General features: G+C 37.6%; 1 protein-coding gene across 3 annotated transcripts; it reads right to left on the bottom strand.

The window, feature by feature from the left end:
* Positions 1-1556: 1556 nt before the first annotated feature.
* Positions 1557-19976, bottom strand: slc25a23a (solute carrier family 25 member 23a). Of its 3 annotated transcripts, XM_089131916.1 has the most exons (11): positions 19344-19976; positions 10607-10733; positions 9014-9101; positions 8807-8918; positions 8550-8708; positions 6615-6767; positions 6427-6540; positions 5360-5527; positions 2734-2884; positions 2280-2434; positions 1557-2025 (listed from the first exon to the last, which is right to left on the bottom strand). In XM_089131916.1, the coding sequence occupies exons 1-11, from the start codon at positions 19512-19514 to the stop codon at positions 1972-1974; spliced, it is 1452 nt and encodes a 483-aa protein (XP_088988042.1). In that variant the 5' UTR covers positions 19515-19976; the 3' UTR covers positions 1557-1971. The 3 variants fall into 3 exon arrangements, with proteins under 3 accessions (XP_088988042.1, XP_039540693.1, XP_039540679.1); XM_039684759.2 differs by having other exon boundaries at positions 1557-2434; positions 10607-10730; positions 19344-19975; XM_039684745.2 differs by having other exon boundaries at positions 1557-2434; positions 19344-19974.

The following is a 19976-nucleotide window of genomic DNA, read 5'->3' as shown; positions in this document are numbered from 1 at the left end:
TTAGGAATACAGTAGCATATGGATTAAAAGAAAATAATAAACGAAAATCCAATTTGAGACTTGAATGAAAGGTGTTTGATGGAAACCTGTGGGTGCAGACTCCAGGCAGGGATCTTTATTGTATTGTAACACATCCAAACAGTCTCTCGGACTGATATACATCTTCTGAAAGTGGTGATAAAGTACAGAGCACATTGACCAAGAAGTGACTCTAGAAGACAGTCTTTTGCTCTGTTCGATTTCTTGAAGACTCAAAAATCACAAAAATGAACACACATGCTCTCCCATCCGTGAGTCCATAAGGCTTTCTGCTCCAAATTGTAGGCCACAGTGCGTTATCCATTGGGAGTAACAGCTATTTAAAAAGATCTCCAGTTCATGTCAAGTATGTACTAAGCTGGTGATGGAAAAGTATGTACTTCTGTAGTAAGACAGAATTTTGTGAGCATTAACATCTAGCCAAATTTATTACCTTAAAATTACTTTCGTTAAAATCTAAAATATTCAAAAACTGTTGGCCTTGCATTCCTTGACACTTTTCTTCATCTGAAAGAGTCGAAAGAGAGCCATTACAAAAGTTATCTGGTAAAGGGTTGGGGAATGTTAGCCGAAAAAAAAAAAAAAACATGCATGAATTCATGCGTCGAAGAAAAAGACTGAAAGAAGTGTGCATACTATTATAATCTTTGGCATACTATTTTGCAGGCCTTATTCACGAAACACAAGCACAATCAAGTTCAAGTTAACCAATAAAATGTGTTTAATGAATGATACCTTGTGTTTTGACACTATTTAGGGTGGATATAGTTCGGAATCTTGGAATCAGTTAAACTTGAGTTCCGGAATCTTCTGTTGAGAATTCCAGAACTCTTATTATTGAGATGATGATGATTTTGGAACACACAAGGCTTTCAGCATTAAACTACTGGAGCACAGCTGATTCAACACGTGTTTCTGGAAACAGAGGCACTTTCAGTCTCACTGTGAGTCGAAAAGAAGGAAGTTAGTTTTCTGTTCATTCCAGTAGGGGGTTCAGTAGTCTGTACACTGGGTTACACACACACATGCTCACACACACATACACACTAGGGGTGTAACAATATATTGCAATACAAAAAAAGGCAAAAATATGTATCGTGGATTGTTCAGCCAAAACAAAAATTACTGTTTTAGTGTCAGTGATACATTATATAAATATTAGGGCTGTCAAATGATTAATCGCGATTAATCGCATCCAAAATAAAAGTTTGTGTTTACATAATATGTGGGTGCACTGTGTATAATTATTTTATATAAATAAATCCACACACATGCTTGTATATATTTAAGAAATATTTTCATGTATATACTGTATATAGATTTATATGTAATTTATATTATATATAAATATAAATATTTTAGATATAAATTATATTTTTTCTTAAATATACATGCATGTGTGTGGATTTATATTATATATATAGAATAATTATACACAGTGCACCCACATATATTATGTAAACACAAACTTTTATTTTGGATGCAATTAATCGTTTGACAGCCCTATATAATATATATATATATATATATATATATATATATATATATATATAAATTGTAAATATCAATGAGGGAATATTTGTGTGTCCTGATAATGGCAAATGTTTCTGTTACCAGGAAAAAGTGTCCGACATTATTTTAAATATATCTAGTCAGTGACAGAATATTAATCTAAAATAATTGTGTATTTTAAGCTTCACTATATTAAGTGTCACTATTGTCCTGTGCTTTTGGTTTTCAGCACTAAGACTAATTCATTTACACCCACAGTGTACTTTAAAATTTAGCATTTTAATAACAGTGCATTTTTTGTTAACTTTTTATGTATCACAATAATATCATATCGTGATATGTATCGAATCGTGACATGAGGGCATCTTTACACCCCTAACACACACACATGCTCACACACACTCACCCACACGCAAGTGTTCATTTTACCACGTCCAGAGGAACGTACCCTGTAAACCTGAATATCAGGCTCCTGTTGAGCAACAAAATACATCATAAACCTCAGGAATTCAGGACTCGTGGATTCTGCATATTTTAGCGTTTTAAAATCAGTTCATCGTTCTTCCTCACATCCTCTGTTTTATTTTTTGAGAACATCACTCCGGTGGTCCCATATACTGTAGTAGGCATAAATAAACTCCGTCTCTGACCTTTCTTGTCCATCGTTCAACAAAAAAAGGATTCATTTGACTCTCTCTCTCTCAGGTTCCCACTCCCAGTACTTTCCTCATGTGCTCGTAGACGACGTAGGAGATGCTGACGGCCGGGATGACCTTGAGGAAGTTTGGAGCGATGCCTCGGTAGAGTCCCACCACGCCGTCCTGGGCCACGATATTTCTGAACAGGGTCAGCATGGACATCTGCGGAGCGCCTTTCACTGACGCTGAGAGAAGAAACATCTTCAGGATCAGGCGGATTTCAGTACCGATAATGCATTTCTGATATAGCACGTCAAAATTACTTAATATTTTAGTTACGAAATACACTCATAAAAAAAAGAAGAATATTGTATTCTCATAATTTTGACTTTACTCTCAAAATATTACGACTTTATTCTTGTCATTTTAGATTTTTTTATTTTTTTACGTTGCGGTTCAGGGTTTCCGTGAGAAACATTACTTTATTCGCAAACGTTTTATGCGATATTCGGATATGTAGATTCGTGAGTAGTCTGTCCCTCACCCTGGGCCTGCATGCGTGTTCGGACGAGGGCGAGCGGGTAGGACGCCAGCTGTCCACAGGTGCTGGACACCGTCCCACAGCCCACCAGCACCAGGACCCCCGGGTCGGGCGAGCCCTCGGTGTGACGCTGCAGCCAAGCGTTCTTCAGCGTCTGCGAGAGTAGGACAGATGACGGACAGCCTTTATGAGAGAGTTATTCTGAACACACACACACATAGAGATACACAGACACACACAAACGCGCGCACACACACGCACGCGCACAGTAGACCCCGACCGATAAAGGATTTTGAAGGCCGATACCGATACAAATATTTTTGGGTTTTAAAATCCGATATATCGGATGATATTTTATTTATTTATTTATTTTTTAAACTGGACATGATAGTCACAAATTTTGTCATGCTTATTTGAGTTGAGAGAACCGATGGGGATGATCTTTTAATTGTTATTCAAGCAACGTATGTATCGTGACCAACTCAACGAGTGTTGCCAACAGGAACGGTGTAGAGTGCCCTCTGGTGGACAAACTATACAACTCCAACACTCATGACATGGTTCAAGCGTGTTTCGTCCGTTTTTATTTTATTTTTGAAATATTCATTTGTCGGCCATTATAACTGCCGATACCGATAGTTTGGAAAATGCCTAATATCGGCCGATAATATCAGTCTGCCGATAAATCGGTCTGGCTCTAATCATGACTCATGAGTTCAGTATTTACTAGAGCCCGACCGATAAAGGATTTTGAAGGCCGATACCGATACAAATATTTTTGGGTTTTAAAATCCGATATATCGGCCGATAATTTATTTGTTTATTTATTTTTTAAACTGGACATGATAGTCACACATTTTGTCATGCTTATTTGAGTTTAGAGAACTGATGGGGATGTTCTTTTAATTGTTATTCAAGCAATGTATGTCTCGTGACCAACTCAACGAGTGTTGCCAACAGGAACGGTGTAGAGTGCCCTCTGGTGGACAAACTATACAACTCCAACACTCATGACATGGTTCAAGCGTGTTTCATCCGTTTTTATTTTATTTTTGAAATATTAATTTATCGGCCATTATAACTGCCGATACCGATAGTTTGGAAAATGCCTAATATCGGCCGATAATATCGGTTTGCCGATATATCGGTCTGGCTCTAATCATGACTCATGAGTTCAGTATTTACTATATAAAGCCCGACCGATAAAGGATTTTGAAGGCCGATACCGATACAGATATTTTTGGGTTTTAAAATCCGATATTCCGATATATCGGCCGATATTTTATTTATTTATTTATTTTTTAAACTGGACATGATAGTCACAAATTTTGTCATGCTTATTTGAGTTAAGAGAACTGATGGGGATGTTCTTTTAATTGTTATTCAAGCAATGTATGTCTCGTGACCAACTCAACGAGTGTTGCCAACAGGAACGGTGTAGAGTGCCCTCTGGTGGACAAACTATACAACTCCAACACTCATGACATGGTTCAAGCGTGTTTCATCCGTTTTTATTTTATTTTTGAAATATTAATTTATCGGCCATTATAACTGCCGATACCGATAGTTTGGAAAATGCCTAATATCGGCCGATAATATCGGTCTGCCGATATATCGGTCTGGCTCTAATCATGACTCATGAGTTCAGTATTTACTATATAAAGCCCGACCGATAAAGGATTTTGAAGGCCGATACCGATACAGATATTTTTGGGTTTTAAAATCCGATATTCCGATATATCGGCCGATATTTTATTTATTTATTTATTTATTTTTTAAACTGGACATGATAGTCACAAATTTTGTCATGCTTATTTGAGTTAAGAGAACTGATGGGGATGTTCTTTTAATTGTTATTCAAGCAATGCCTGTCTCGTGACCAACTCAACGAGTGTTGCCAACAGGGACGGTGTAGAGTGCCCTCTGGTGGACAAACTATACAACTCCAACACTCATGACATGGTTCAAGCATGTTTCGTCCGTTTTTATTTTATTTTTGAAATATTCATTTATCGGCCATTATAACTGCCGATACCGATAGTTTGGAAAATGCCTAATATCGGCCGATAATATCGGTCTGCCGATATATCGGTCTGGCTCTAATCATGACTCATGAGTTCAGTATTTACTATATAAAGCCCGACCGATAAAGGATTTTGAAGGCCGATACCGATACAGATATTTTTGGGTTTTAAAATCCGATATTCCGATATATCGGCCGATATTTTATTTATTTATTTATTTTTTAAACTGGACATGATAGTCACAAATTTTGTCATGCTTATTTGAGTTAAGAGAACTGATGGGGATGTTCTTTTAATTGTTATTCAAGCAATGCCTGTCTTGTGACCAACTCAACGAGTGTTGCCAACAGGAACGGTGTAGAGTGCCCTCTGGTGGACAAACTATACAACTCCAACACTCATGACATGGTTCAAACGTGTTTCATCCGTTTTTATTTTATTTTTAAAATATTAATTTATCGGCCATTATAACTGCCGATACCGATAGTTTGGAAAATGCCTAATATCGGTCTGCCGATATATCGGTCTGGCTCTAGCGCACACAGACACACACCAGCAGACACGTGCACATATACACACAAAGACACATTCACACAGACACACACCTCGTAGACAGCGAGGTCTATGCCCGCGTACGGGATGATGCCCAGTATATTGGGCAGGTATCCTTTATAAAAGGCCAGAAGGCCCTCCTTCAGCAGGATCTGCTTGGCACAGTCCGCCGCGCTGGAGTACTGGCCTGTTTTACGGAGAGTGAGACGAGTCTTCAGCACCTGCAGAACCACAGAGAGAGAGAGTCGACACCAGAACCGGATCCTGATCAGGACGGGAAAACACTCCGATGTCTCAATCTATTCATAATAATGGCTAGTGCGGTGTCTATGACATACATGAGCCTACCAGCATCCGTTGCCATGATGTTTATAAAGACTTAAGAGGAAAAAATGATGCTTCAGTCGCATAACATCGGTTAATGGAAACAGCGTCATTTCACAATAGTTTTTTTAGCGACATTTAGAAAACATCGCAAAAGTTTTGTGTAAACCTGTAATGCGACTAGTGAGACCTTGACATACAGAGTGACCTTGATGTTTACTGTGTGCACTAACTAGCGGCCATGTGTGTGTGAGAGATAGAGAGAGAGAGAGGGTGTGAGTGTGTGTGTGAGAGCGAGGGTGAAGGGAGAAGTGACCAAAACCTGACAAAATCTCCAAAAACCTCCCATTAGGGACGTCCTCATTTGTAAATCTGGTGTAAATATTAAGTAATTAAAGGGTTTTTACACTCTTAGAAGAAATGGTTCTATTTAGAACCAGAAATGGTTCCATCCCCCGCTTCATATATGGAACTCCAGAATGGTTCTATATAGAACCATGTTTTTTAGTAAAAGGTTCTATTGGCCAAGTATAGAACCCCAGGATTCTATATAGAACCCAGAGGAACCCTTTTTTAAGAGTGTATAAAACCTTTTAGGGGTTCCAAATATGTAGCGCTGATAGAACCTTTTAAGGTTCTATATAGAACCTTTTCTTCTAAGAGTGTAGTGTGTGTGATGGGTAGGTTAATTAGCGTAAGGAGAACAAGTATACAGTTTGTACAGTATTAAAATCATTATGGAATTGTACCCATTTAGATGTAAGAAAGCTAAGTAAACGTGCGTGTGTGTGTTTACCTCCATCGGGTATATGATAGTTTGAGCTGTAGCTCCAGCCAGTGATCCAGCGACGAATCTCTCCTGAACTTTCAGAGTTCCTACTTCTTTACCGCCTCTCATCAAGCACTTAATCTACAGACACACACACAGGCGGGCTGAGCTTCGACTGGCCGTCCACACAGCTGAGTGTAGAGCCAGAGCTGTACCTGTTCGTAGGCCAGGAACTTGATGGCCGTCTCGGGTGCGATCTTCAGCACGTTGATGCCGTTCCCCCTCCACAGCGCAGCGAGTCCTCCTTCCTTCACCATCGCCCGCAGCCCGCGCCACACGTTCCCCTTCTCCGAGCTCTGCCCATGCACCTGCACAATCACACAGCTTTACAGGTGCAGTCTGTCAGAATGACAACTAGTGGTGGAAATAGGAACTGCAGGCCAATTCAAAATATCAGAGGTCGCCGTTAAGGACACGCAACAGGAACGAGCGCAATGGACAATGAAAATTAGCAACACAATATCAGACCAGCCTGGAAACACACACTTCAAAGTAAAACGAATGGCTGCAGAAGCGTTTTTCAGAGAAACAAGTATGCGAACTTAGCATGTTTCCTATTTTTATGCTTTAGAGTGAAAAGGTTACATACAGCACCTTTAAATGCTTCAGTCGAGCTAGATTAGAATAAAACAAAAGATAGTTGGGGACATTTCATTTAATATCCAACAATATTATTGCTCTGTCTGCATTGACACCATTATACGAGAACTGAGCTGGACGATGACATCATGGTTTTCTCCAGAGCGGCTATATATTTAAATGCACTAAATTAATAACTTTTCTACAGCAAAAATGAACCATCACTTAACTTACTAAAGCTGAACTGTGACACTGTTTTCTTCTAGAAACAAACTCTGTTGCATTATTTTCCAAAAGCTGCTTTGAAGCTCTATAAATAAAGGTGACTTGACTTGACAAAACATCCTGATATAATAACTGATGAACTGTTTAGTTTCAGTCATATGACCTCCAGGGGTCAGTGTGGTGCTGGATATAATATATTCACACAGCTCTAGGCTTTTATTAGCTTGTAGAGCTGCACGATTAATGGTTAAAGTACCTCTGTAGTCAATCATTTATCCTAAATTTTTCCCTTAAAATGCCTTTTTTATGGCATTTATTCTTGGAAAAAAAATTATTTGTGTCTTAAAATATCTTGAATGTAACTCGACACTCTTGCCTCATTTAGTATGGACGGTTCAATAAATATGCAATTGAGCCCCGCCTCCATTCACTCACTCAGCTCAGAGATCCACTGGTTGGCGATCACACGTTGATCTGATTGGTTACAAGGTAGTGTGTGACGTCAGAAACACCAGCGATTTCAAACCGTGTTATTACTGTCTTTGGTTCACTGCAGTTACTCAGCAATGCTATTAAAAACACCACATAGACACATAAACAACATTAAAAATGTGATTTTCACCACATGGAGACTTTAAAAGATCTTGATTCAAACACCCACATGATCTTATTCCAAAATGACAACGATCCTCCTGTGTCATGTATTAAGCAGCTTCACAAACAGTCTTTTCAACCACACAGTATCATTATTTCTGTGTTACAAACACTCATATACGTATATAATACGGATATAAACACTAATGTCTACGGTAGCAATCAAAATTTTGGAAGTAGCATGGCGCTTCAAATAACGATTGTCTCAATTACATCGTTACACCAGTAGGGGGCGACAAGTGACCGTTAGAAAATGTAGTTGTCATTGAATCGGTCACTCGATAGATTTGTTCAAAAAAAAACGCTGTTTCATCCAGTAATGAAACGAGCGAGTCGTTGAATCGTTCATTCAAACCAATTTAAAAAAATGTATTTAACAGATTAATTTAACTTTTTATATAGACTGCGGCAATTTTATATTTTGTCATAACCTCTAGGAAATGACGTTATTTTGTTTAGTGGTCTGTTCAGAAAAGAAATCGTGATTCTCAATTTATCTATAATCGTGCAGCAACACTAGATTGTACTGCGGTAGCTACATTGCTAGCATTTCGAAATCAAAAGCGAACCTCCAAATGGAAATCTGGCATGAAATCTGCAGATCTGTTCACTAGCCTGACGTTTTGTCTCACCTGCATAAAGACCTTGAGTCTGTCGAGCGGCGCCGTTCCTGTCCTGGACACTGATCCCGCCACAGCGCCGGCCATCAGCTGCCGCCACACGAACCCTGACTGCTTCTCCTTCTCCGAGAACTCATCCGGGACCGTCAAATGCTCTCCGATATCCAACATCTACACCAAACGCACAACCGCATTCATTTCACACCATGGAGTTAAAGAAAGAAAGAGGCTGGATGTATAGCCTGAGCTGTGTGCGATTAGCTTCGTACCACAGAGTGTTTCCAAAACTGAGCGATTTCCTCCATGTTGTGCAAAGGGTTAAACAGGAAGTGATCTCGCCACTCCATCCAGTCGATGGTCATGGAACGGTCTTTGTCCATGCTGAATGAACACATTTCAGAAGAATTGGGTGTCACAGAATCACTTAAAGGCAATTCAAGGCACTTTACATACATGCTAAGCTCAAATGCGCACACCTTTGCAGTATTTTGGCAGCCAGTTCCAACGAGACGTCCACGCCGAGACTCTGTAACGACTGCTGGATCTCCTCAGCGTCAACTTGACCTACAAAACACAAACGGGGATAGATACTAACATTGATGCAATAGCATAGCTGCTAACGATACTGTGAGGCTAAGCTAACAGGGCTGTAAGTGTTAATGGTAATATCACAGCTGCTAATAAGAAGATGATGTTTTAGAGCTTAAGAATGTTTCAGAAATATAGATGCTAATGGTACATTGAGGGTATAGATGCTAACAATGATGCAGTAGCATAGCTGCTAATGATCCTGTGAGGCTATGCTAACAGTGCTAACAAGTGTTTAAAGTAATATCAAAGCTGCTAATACGAAATTGTTTTAAAGCTTAAGAATGATTCAGAAATATAGATGCTAATGGTAAATTTAGGGTAGGCTATAGATGCTAACAACGATGCAATAGCATAGCTGCTAATGATACTGTGAGGCTATGCTAACAGGCATGTAAGTGTTAACGGTAATATCACCGCTGCTAATACGAATCTGATGCTTTAAAGCTTAAGAATGATTCAAAAGTGCTAATGGTAAATGTAGGATATAGATGCTAACAATGATGCAATAGCATAACTGCTATTAAAACTATGAGGTTATGTATAACAGTAAAGTAATAGTGCTTAAGGTAATTTCATAGCTGGTAATGCTAATTTGACGTTATAGATCCTAAAGTATTGATTCAAATGCTAATATGAGGAAATAGATGCTAGCAATGAGATAAAAATCAGAGACGCTAATGCAAATATAAGATCGTAGGCGCTCACACTGGTGTAATGCTATACATTTTAAGACTATTGTAAGGTTATAGATGGAAATATAATCGTTTTATCTATAACTTGAACAAACTCAAATTAAGACATTAAAAAAATTATCTTGCATTTTCAGACAGATTCTGACCAGTGTTGTTGTTGTTAACTAAAACTATTAAAAATAAAGCTGAAATCAAATAAAATATAAATATTAAATGAAAACCCTAAACTTAAAAACTTAACCATATAATTAATTGATTTTTTTTTTAGTTTTAAGCAATTTTAGTACTTTATTTTATTTCAGTAAGCTGCAAATGCTTTTGTCATTTTGATTACTTAAAAATATATTTAATATATATGTATATATATATATATATGAAGAGTTCAGATGCAAAAGCCTCTTAATGCCATTTGAAATTTTCTTCTTTAATGATGATTTTTATCAAACTTGTATATTTAAGTTCAGTAATTTCACTTAAATAACAATTAATAGGTAATTATCATTGCCATTTAAGTGAAATTACTGAACTTAAATATACAAGTTTGATAAAAATCATCATTAAAGAAGAAAATTTCAAATGGCATTTAGAGGCTTTTGCATCTGAACTCTTCATATATATATATATAGTAATCAAAATGACAAAAGTAAACAATAAAATTACCAAAACTCAAATAAAAATACCAAATAATATAAAAAAGCAAGTTAATAATATTAATAAATATTATAATAATAGAATAAAAAATAATGCTGAAATTCTGCCAGTGATGTGAAGCTGACAGAAACCAACCGTCATTGTTGCGGTCCAAGCTGCGAAACATGAGCTTGAGGCGTTTCTCATGTGAACGCAGATACTCCGTGAACTCTTCGAAATCCAGCTGACCGTCATCATTGATGTCTCCGGCTCGAACAACCTGCTGAATATATGGGCATACGGAGAGGGGAGAGAGAGACAGAGAGAGAGAAGGGGGGAAAGAGGGATGCCAGGAATCATTAGGAGAGGTGGGATGAGGGGTGCAAATGAAGAAGAAAAGCACATTAAAATTATGCAAAGCCACCAGCAATCAGTGCTCAGACGGTCAGTTTCTGCCATTAACCCTTAAACGCCGCACACCTCGGGGCTTTAATGACGTCATTCGCTAACCTCTTCCTCATTCACTTTTTTTAAAGTTAGACATTAACCTTCATAATATTCCTCAATCAATTCATTATGGAAAAAGATAAATTCAATTTTAAAAGAGTTCCTGTTTTCCCTACATTTTGTATAAAAATTGTATAGGGTCACTAACGACCCAAGGTGTACACAACAAGTTTCTGCACAACAAGAAGGCCTTGCCCACACCAACACATTTTTATTCCACAAGGTGGCACTGTCTGAAACACAATGACGAAGTGAAGTTTCACTCATAGTCACTGCAGGCAGAAAACAAAAGAATAGGAAGAATCATCAGCAAAACTTGAAAATGCTCAGTGATTTACTGCAGAGCAAGTGCCGAAAACGACCTGGCGTAGAAGATGCGAGCGATCGACATGTTAATTTTGGAGATTTTAAGGATTCGTGAATATGAGCCAGATGCTGAATGTTATTGGAAATGTGCTCTGAGGACCGTGATGCTGTTATTAAACATCAGCTCAAACTGAACGCTTCCAGAGCTCCAAAAGATTACAAAACATCCTTTATTTTATTCTTCCGTAATTGTTACTCTAATATCGGGAGAGTTTTATTAATCGGGTTATTTATTATCGCAACAGGTGTGTTAAATATAGGCAAGGCAAGTTTATTTATAGCAATTCAAAGTGCTTTACATTGAAGAAATTCAAATAATCAAAAGAAATAAGAATAATTAAAACAATATAGAGTCAAGCATTTAAGGGTTAATCGCTGAATCTGAACATAATTATCATATGAAAAACACAGAGAAAGCCAAGTGCAAAACAGCAGCCCGATAATGAGTTCTTAAAGAGACAGTTCACCCAAAAATCATTATTTACTCACTAGTGTTTTAGTAGTGTCATGTTGTGCTTGTTGTGGTTTAGATAAAAACAAGAAAATATGTGTTTATGTGTTTGCATTACGCATGATCACTTCTCAGAGTTTCCCAGGAGTGAATACGACTTGAAAGGGTGTTAATGTCCAATTTTGTATTTGTAATTTGTATTTATGATAAGTCCAATAGCATCCTAGACCGCACCATAGTGTCGGCCCAGATTCGGCCCCGATGGCAGCATAAATATTTCAGATGTGATTCTTTAGGGCTGCACGATATTAAAGAAACATGCGATATGCGATAACTCATTAAATAATGTGATATGCGATACGATAATGCTTGAAGTGTGTAAAATAAGCTTAAATTATCTTTACAATATATTTAAAGTTAAATAAACTACATACACATTTCACATTCTTCTTGTGACACTAAAACATCCCAACAACTTCTGAAAGTGATCAGCAGTGTGTTTTACTGTCGCATAAGAAGTGTTATTTTGACGCACGGGTTCGGGTTATCCTACATTAGGGTTATTTAACAATAGAAACTGAATAATCAAATGTAAAAATTAGGGCTGTGCAAAAATTAATTGCGATTAATCGCATCCAAAATAAAAGTCTGTGTTTACAAAATATATTTGTGTGTGCTGTATATAATTATTTTGTATATATAAATACACACACATGCATGTATATATTTAAGAAAATGTGTTATTCATATATAAAATATTTATATTTATATAATATAGATTATGTATTTATATATATATACAGAATTTAAGCGCAAATAATTCTTAAATATATACATGCATGCATAGGTATTTATATATACAAAATAATTATATACAGCACACACAAATATATTATGTAAACACAGACTTTTATGTTGGATGCGATTAATCGCAATTAATTTTTGCACAGCCCCTGTTTAGTTTTCCCCATATGAATTATACAGATTCTTATATTAAAGCTACCGATGTTATTCAGCCGAGAGCTGTGAGTGATTTTCTCAGTCTTTTGTTCATGACCGGAGTTATTGCAAGCCGTTATCGCGATATATACATGTGCGATATTTCGATATATTGTGCATCCCTAGATTCTATCCATAATGTCTGTCCTAGAGAGTTATATAGAGGGAATAATCATGAATCTGGCTCTGAACTGCAAACTAGAAGATACAAAATACACCCTGAGAAAAACCCCATGACATGCAGTTCCCAGAGCAGCGTGTCTGAACGTGTTTAGCCTGATCTATGCAAACTTAGAGGATTAGAGAGGCATTTCGCTGCAGGTCTCGGCGTTCTGGGTTTTATAATCAGCTCAATTATGGAGAGGACATTGTGAACACACTGACTACATATTAATGAATCAGGATGCAAAGGTTACTGTCGCTTTAAATCCACACTGGCACTCATTCCAGTGTTCATTACCACTATTCCCACAATCTCTGGTAAGTTATAGAGTAAAGTGCCCTGTACGGGAACATCTGCCAGTAATTACACTGATTTCATGCCTCCTTTGTGTGTAGGCATCTACACAGTGTGTGTTGTTGTGTTTGTTTATGTGAGCCAGCAGTCATATGATATTTACTCTCACATGGATCGACTCCAAGACGCTGACCTTTAGCACACTCTACAGCCAACGTGTGTATTTCTGTGGGCATGCATAATACTTTCGTCTCAATATACATTCATGCATAATGCAAATAAACACATGCATTGCACGCGTCACATCCAAACCACAAGCACGACATAACACTACAAAATCCTCAACTTCAAGTCAAAAAAATCAATGACACAAAGATGTTCTTAGGCAAACAGATCAATAACCCACAGTAATAATCAATGTGCTGGACTATAAACTACAGGTTTAGAGTGTGTGTTGGTATATAAACAGCATGCCATGGAGAGATTAGATAACTCAGATTAATTTAACGTGTGTGTGTGTCTGTTTTGATAACTTCTCATTGTTTTGTTCCCTAGGCCTTGGGTTTGACCTGCTAGCCTTACATTATAGCAAGAAACAGTGGTTTGAGCAAATCACTAGACCAATAGTGACTGACTTGGCAAACCCCATTATTTACGCTCTTATTCTTAAGATCATGCACCGCTGTTGATGCTTGTCGCTTTACACTAGTCTGCTGGATTATTTCAGATGGCAGGTGATGTTGATGTAGTGCCAGCGGGTGATATTGCCCTTCCTCTGATCTTGCCTTGAGATCATTAACTATTAAACTCATAAACTGGTTCATTAGTGCTGCAGGACACGATAGTTCCTGACCCCGGCCTTGGAAACAAGAATCCTGCTTTTCAGTGTTACTATTAGCTACCACATGAAGCATTAAGAGTTTAACTAGCCTATGTTGGTAACTAGGTACCCGTATAATGGGTAATACTCTCGCTAATGACTCCAGCACATCTTTCTAATCTAAATTTAACATCAAAAGTAATAGTACACAATGTCCAGCACATGATTTAGGACGCAGCCTTTTATCTTTAGACCTAAGCTGGGAAGCCCCGCCCACTGTGCAATCTCATTGGTCCATTATTGAATATTTAGCATCAGATTTAATCTGATTGGCTGTGATTGTATCGCGTACTGCAGCATTTTCACTTTCAGTATTTACAGAAATTGCGTTTAGGATCACGTGACCTGCAGGAGGTGCACTGCAGATTATCATCTCCAAATCTGCTATTAAATCATAAACCTGTCTATTCTAGTGATGGGAAGTCCGGTTCTTTTCCGCGAACCGGTTCTTTCGGACAGTTCGTTTTAATGAACCGGTTCAAAAAACCGGTTCACCAGTTCTTTTACGTCATCACGTAATGACGTCAATTCTATCATCCTGGCGGATAAAACTACTTCAAATTACAGGCATTTTTAATCATAACTTCAGTTAAATAATAGTACACATCGTCATAATCATCTTGGATAAGTTTCTTACATTTACATTTTGAAAACGAACCCTGCTGCAGCCTAGGCGATGTGCTAACGCGGATGTTTTACATGTTTTAAATATATAAAATGCATAAATGGTCTTCATCATTAAGTTGGCTTGAGAAAGCCAACTTACTGAAATCCTATTTAAACTTATTATTATTCTTCTTCTTATTTTTCTTACCCAAAATTTTCTGACTGCTACTCCTCCTAGAGCTTTAACTCTACAAACTCCAAACTCGGGTCAGACCTTCAGACTGTTCTGACTCGAGTTGCTATATCTTTTTAGACTGATTCGACTTTCAGATTTCTTAAAAATTAATATTAAAAATCATAAAAATCCCATTGACTTTCATTGCAGCATGGTCAAAATGAGCCAAGACTACGGTGGCCCAATAGCATACAACAAAAACTCAAATCTAAATTCCCTGAAGCCCTAGACTCAATTAAACTACCATTCTATATGTACTAATGATCTATCTATCTATCTATCTATCTATCTATCTATCTATCTATCTATCTATCTATCTATCTATCTATCTATCTATCTATCTATCTATCCTTCTACCTAATCTTTCTTTCTTTCTTTCTAACTAATCTATCCATCTTTCTTTCTAACAAATCTATCCATCTTTCTTTCTAACTAATCTTTCGTTCTTTCTTTCTTTCTAACTAATCTATCCATCTTTCTTTCTAACAAATCTATCCATCTTTCTTTCTAACAAATCTATCCATCTTTCTTTCTAACAAATCTATCCATCTTTCTTTCTAACAAATCTATCCATCTTTCTTTCTAACAAATCTATCCATCTTTCTTTCTAACAAATCTATCCATCTTTCTTTCTAACAAATCTATCCATCTTTCTTTCTAACTAATCTATCGTTCTTTCTTTCTAACTAATCTATCCATCTTTCTTTCTAACTAATCTATCGTTCTTTCTTTCTAACAAATCTATCCATCTTTCTTTCTAACTAATCTATCCATCTTTCTTTCTACCTAACTAATCTATCCATCTTTCTTTCTTTCTAACAAATCTATTCATCTTTCTTTCTAACAAATCTATCCATCTTTCTTTCTAACTAATCTATCGTTCTTTCTTTCTAACTAATCTATCCATCTTTCTTTCTAACTAATCTATCGTTCTTTCTTTTTAACAAATCTATCCATCTTTCTTTCTACCTAATCTATCATTCTTTCTTTCTACCTAATCTTTCTTTCTTTCTAACTAATCTATCCATCTTTCTTTCTAACAAATCTATCCATCTTTCTTTCTACATAATCTATCCATCTTTCTTTCTAACTAATCTATCCATCTTTCTTTCTAACTAATCTATCCATCTTTCTTTCTAACAAATCTATCCATCTTTCTTTCTACCTAATCTATCCATCTTTCTTTCTACCTAATCTATCCATCTTTCTTTCTACCTAACTAATCTATCCATCTTTCTTTCTAACTAATCTATCCATCTTTCTTTCTAACAAATCTATCCATCTTTCTTTCTAGCAAATCTATCCATCTTTTTTTCTAACTAATCTATCCATCTTTCTTTCTAACAAATCTATCCATCTTTCTTTCTAACTATTCTTTTTTTCACTTTCTTTCTTTCTTTCTTTCTTTCTTTTTTCTTTCTTTCTAACAATTCTATCTTTCTTTCTTTCTTTCTTTCTTTCTTTCTTTCTTTCTTTCTTTCTTTCTAACAATTCCATCTTTCTTTCTTTCTTTCTTTCTTTCTTGCTTTCTTGCTTTATGCTAATCATGTTAGCTTCTTGCTAAAAACATGCTAGCATGATGCTAGCTACATGCTAATCATGCAAGCTTCTTGCGAAAACATGCTAGCATGATGCTAGCAACATGCCAATCATGCTAGCATGATGCTAGCAACATGCCAATCATGTTAGCATGATGCTAGCTACATGCTAATCATGCTAGCTTCTTGTTAAAAACATGCTAACATGATGCTAGCAACATGCTAATCATGCTAGCATGATGCTGGCAACATGTTAATCATGCTAGCATGATGCTAGCTACATGCTAATCATGCTAGCTTCTTGCTAAAAACATGCTAGCATGATGCTAGCTACATGCTAATAATGTTAGCATGATGATAGCTACATGCTAATCATGCTAGCTTCTTGCTAAAAACATGCTAGCATGATGTTAGCTACATGCTAATCATGCTAGCTTCTTGCTAAAAACATGCTAGCATGATGCTAGCTACATGCTAATCATGCTAGCATGATGATAGCTACATGCTAATCATGCTAGCTTCTTGCTAGCAACATGCTAATCATGCTAGCTTCTTGCTAAAAACATGCTAGCATGATGCTAGCTACATGCTAATCATGCTAGCTTCTTGCTAAAAACATGCTAGCATGATGCTAGCTACATGCTAATCATGTTAGCTTCTTGCTAAAAACATGCTAGCATGATGCTAGCAACATGCTAATCATGCTAGCATGATGCTAGCTACATGCTAATCATGCTAGCATGATGCTAGCTACATGCTAATCATGCTAGCTTCTTGCTAAAAACATGCTAGCATGATGTTAGCTACATGCTAATCATGCTAGCTTCTTGCTAAAAACATGCTAGCATGATGCTAGCAACATGCTAATCATGCTAGCATGATGCTAGCTACATGCTAATCATGCTAGCATGATGCTAGCTACATGCTAATCATGCTAGCATGATGCTAGCTACATGCTAATCATGCTAGCATGATGTTAAAAACATGCTAGCATGATGCTAGCATAATGCTAATCATGCTAACATGATGCTAGCTACATGCTAATCATGTTAGCATGATGCTAAAAACATGCTAGCTTCTTGCTAGCAACATGCTAATCATGCTAGCATGATGCTAATCATGCTAGCATGATGCTAGCTACATGCTAATCATGCTAGCTTCTTGCTAAAAACATGCTAGCATGATGCTAGCTACATGCTAATCATGCTAGCTTCTTGCTGAAAACATGCTAGCATGATGCTAGCAACATGCTAATCGTGTTATTATTATGCTAGCTACATGTTAATCATGCTAGCATGATGCTAGCTACATGTTAATCATGCTAGCATGATGCTAGTTACATGTTAATCATGCTAGCTTCTTGCCAATAACATCTATCTATCGATCTATCTATCTATCTATCTATCTATCTATCTATCTATCTATCTATCTATCTATCTATCTATCTATCGATCGATCTATCTATCTTTCTAACTAATCTATCTTTCTAACTAATCTATCCATCTTTCTTTCTTTCTTTCTTTCTTTCTAATTCCATCTTTTTCCAACTTAATTCAAACTTCAAGATTCTTCAAACGCTCTGGTCCGGCTTTCTCAAGCCAACTTAAAGTTTGTGTCATCAAACTTTTTTTTCTAGTTTTATTTGTTATTAAATAAACTTACATTTCGCCGATTCACCCTCTCGTTTAAGTCCTGGGTTCACACGTACTACTGCGTGCTCGTATATCAGCACAGGATCAGCCGAAAGAAAGTTCTGTTCAGAGACGGTGCTATCACGCATGCGCAGTATCTCCACCTCATCGGTTCTCCGTATCGAACGTGTCCGAAAGAAACAGTTCTCAGTTCTGTACTAGTGATTCAAGAACTGCAACAACCAGTTCTCGACTCGAGCCATAGCATATAGGCCTGTGTGCTGAGCTGGAACCTGAATATACAGTCAAAACTAAAAAATCGATGCATGTCTGTCTCCAATAGCCTTCTGTAGCATATACATCATGTTTATAATGTGTTAACATAACGAATTAAACATGTTTAATTCGTTATGTTAACACATTATAAACATTTTCTAAGCAGTGCACCATTAAAACCTTGGCAAGAGTTTACATCAAAGATTTATATTGTTACTAGAAATTAAATGAGCTGTTCCTGAAAATATTATATTAGTATAATAATAAATGTTTAGTAGTTTGACAGTTTTAGAATCCAATCATTGTTTCCAATCGTTAAAATAATACAGTGATAATACAGTAATTATGTGATAAACATGTTTCCAAAATGTTTTATTTTGTTACACTTACTGATGTTCAACTAAAGACATGGAAACGTACATTTCGTCCCTCAGAAAAAATGCACGCATGCTCAGCTCATCAACTCATCAGTTCTCAGTATGTCGAACGTGTCCGAAAGAAACAGTTCTCGGTTCTGTACTGGTGGTTATCCGACCGCTCTATCTGTATGTTCGGTAGCACACGCATGCGCAGTATCAGCTGCTCGTGCTCATCACTTCTCTCAGCACCAACACGTCTCCGTTCAGTGAACTTTGAGTTACTTGAATAAAATATACTTCTGTATATTGGTTTATTTCGATTCGGAGGGACTGTCAGGCATGTCTGAAAGTGAGTAACTTTAGTAACTTGTGGTTTAGCGCTGACGCAAGACGCGAACTGTTTCGGACGATTCAGTCCGATTTAGTGTACTGGTTCGACCGGTTCACTAAAAAGAACCGGTTCAAAAGAACGATTCGTTCACGAACCGGCCATCACTAGTCTATTCATAGAGTTAACCTGCTCTATAAATAGGCTAACCTTCCGTTATGTCTCTGTGTGTGTGAATTGGGTTTCTTCCGTAATGTTACCTCCTCCACGGAGCTCGACGACACCCCGCGGGCGGCGAGCCCGATCCGCAGCTCGTTCACATCGATCCGGCCGTCCTTGTTCAGGTCCAGTTGCTCGAATAGCTCGGCCCAGAGGCGCTCGCGCTCGGGATCGGTCCCGCTGTCCTGGCAACGCGCCCTCGTCGTCCACATGATGACGATCTATCCGCACGGTAATGTAACGGTCACCCGTGGAAACGCATCGGTCAAAAAGACGGAAGACCTTCGCGTTCAGCGCGCGTCCAAACAAGGAGCTGTTGGCGAAATAAAACCCCTCGACTTTCGCAGATGGTGTGAACCAGCTGTGTGTGTGTGTGTGTGTCGCTACCAGAACCAGGAAGCTTTCAAAATCATGGAAACGCCACTTCCAAGAAATCCACGCGAAATCCACTTGTTTTATCCCATAAGCACCGCGATGTTTTAAAGCGAGCTGAAAGTACCGCGCATTAAAACATGATGTGTGTGTGTGTATGTGTGATGTGTGTGTGTCACACTCGAGGACTGCAGTGAGTACTGCTGCCGCAACTCACCGATACAACAGCGGCTTCAGATTACACCCTCAGGAGGGGCTTCCTAACAGCATATGGGTGATATATGGACAACATATCCAACAGT

Source organism: Pimephales promelas, chromosome 6, assembly GCF_988280905.1.
Source record: "Pimephales promelas chromosome 6, fPimPro1.hap1.1, whole genome shotgun sequence".
NCBI classification, from domain to species: domain Eukaryota; kingdom Metazoa; phylum Chordata; class Actinopteri; order Cypriniformes; family Leuciscidae; genus Pimephales; species Pimephales promelas.
The sequence above is the reverse complement of the archived record's forward strand: the minus strand, read 5'-3'. Positions and strand labels throughout refer to the sequence as shown.

Bases quoted from the DNA above. Each gene is read 5' to 3' on its own strand.
- slc25a23a (XM_089131916.1), bottom strand. From the start codon at position 19,514: ATGTGGACGACGAGGGCGCGTTGCCAGGACAGCGGGACCGATCCCGAG. The intron at 8,919-9,013 runs GTGTGCGCATTT...GTGTTCATTCAG, and splicing joins GCTGCCAAAATACTGCAAAG to CATGGACAAAGACCGTTCCA. The intron at 8,709-8,806 runs GTACGAAGCTAA...CGTTTGGTGTAG, and splicing joins AGTTTTGGAAACACTCTGTG to ATGTTGGATATCGGAGAGCA.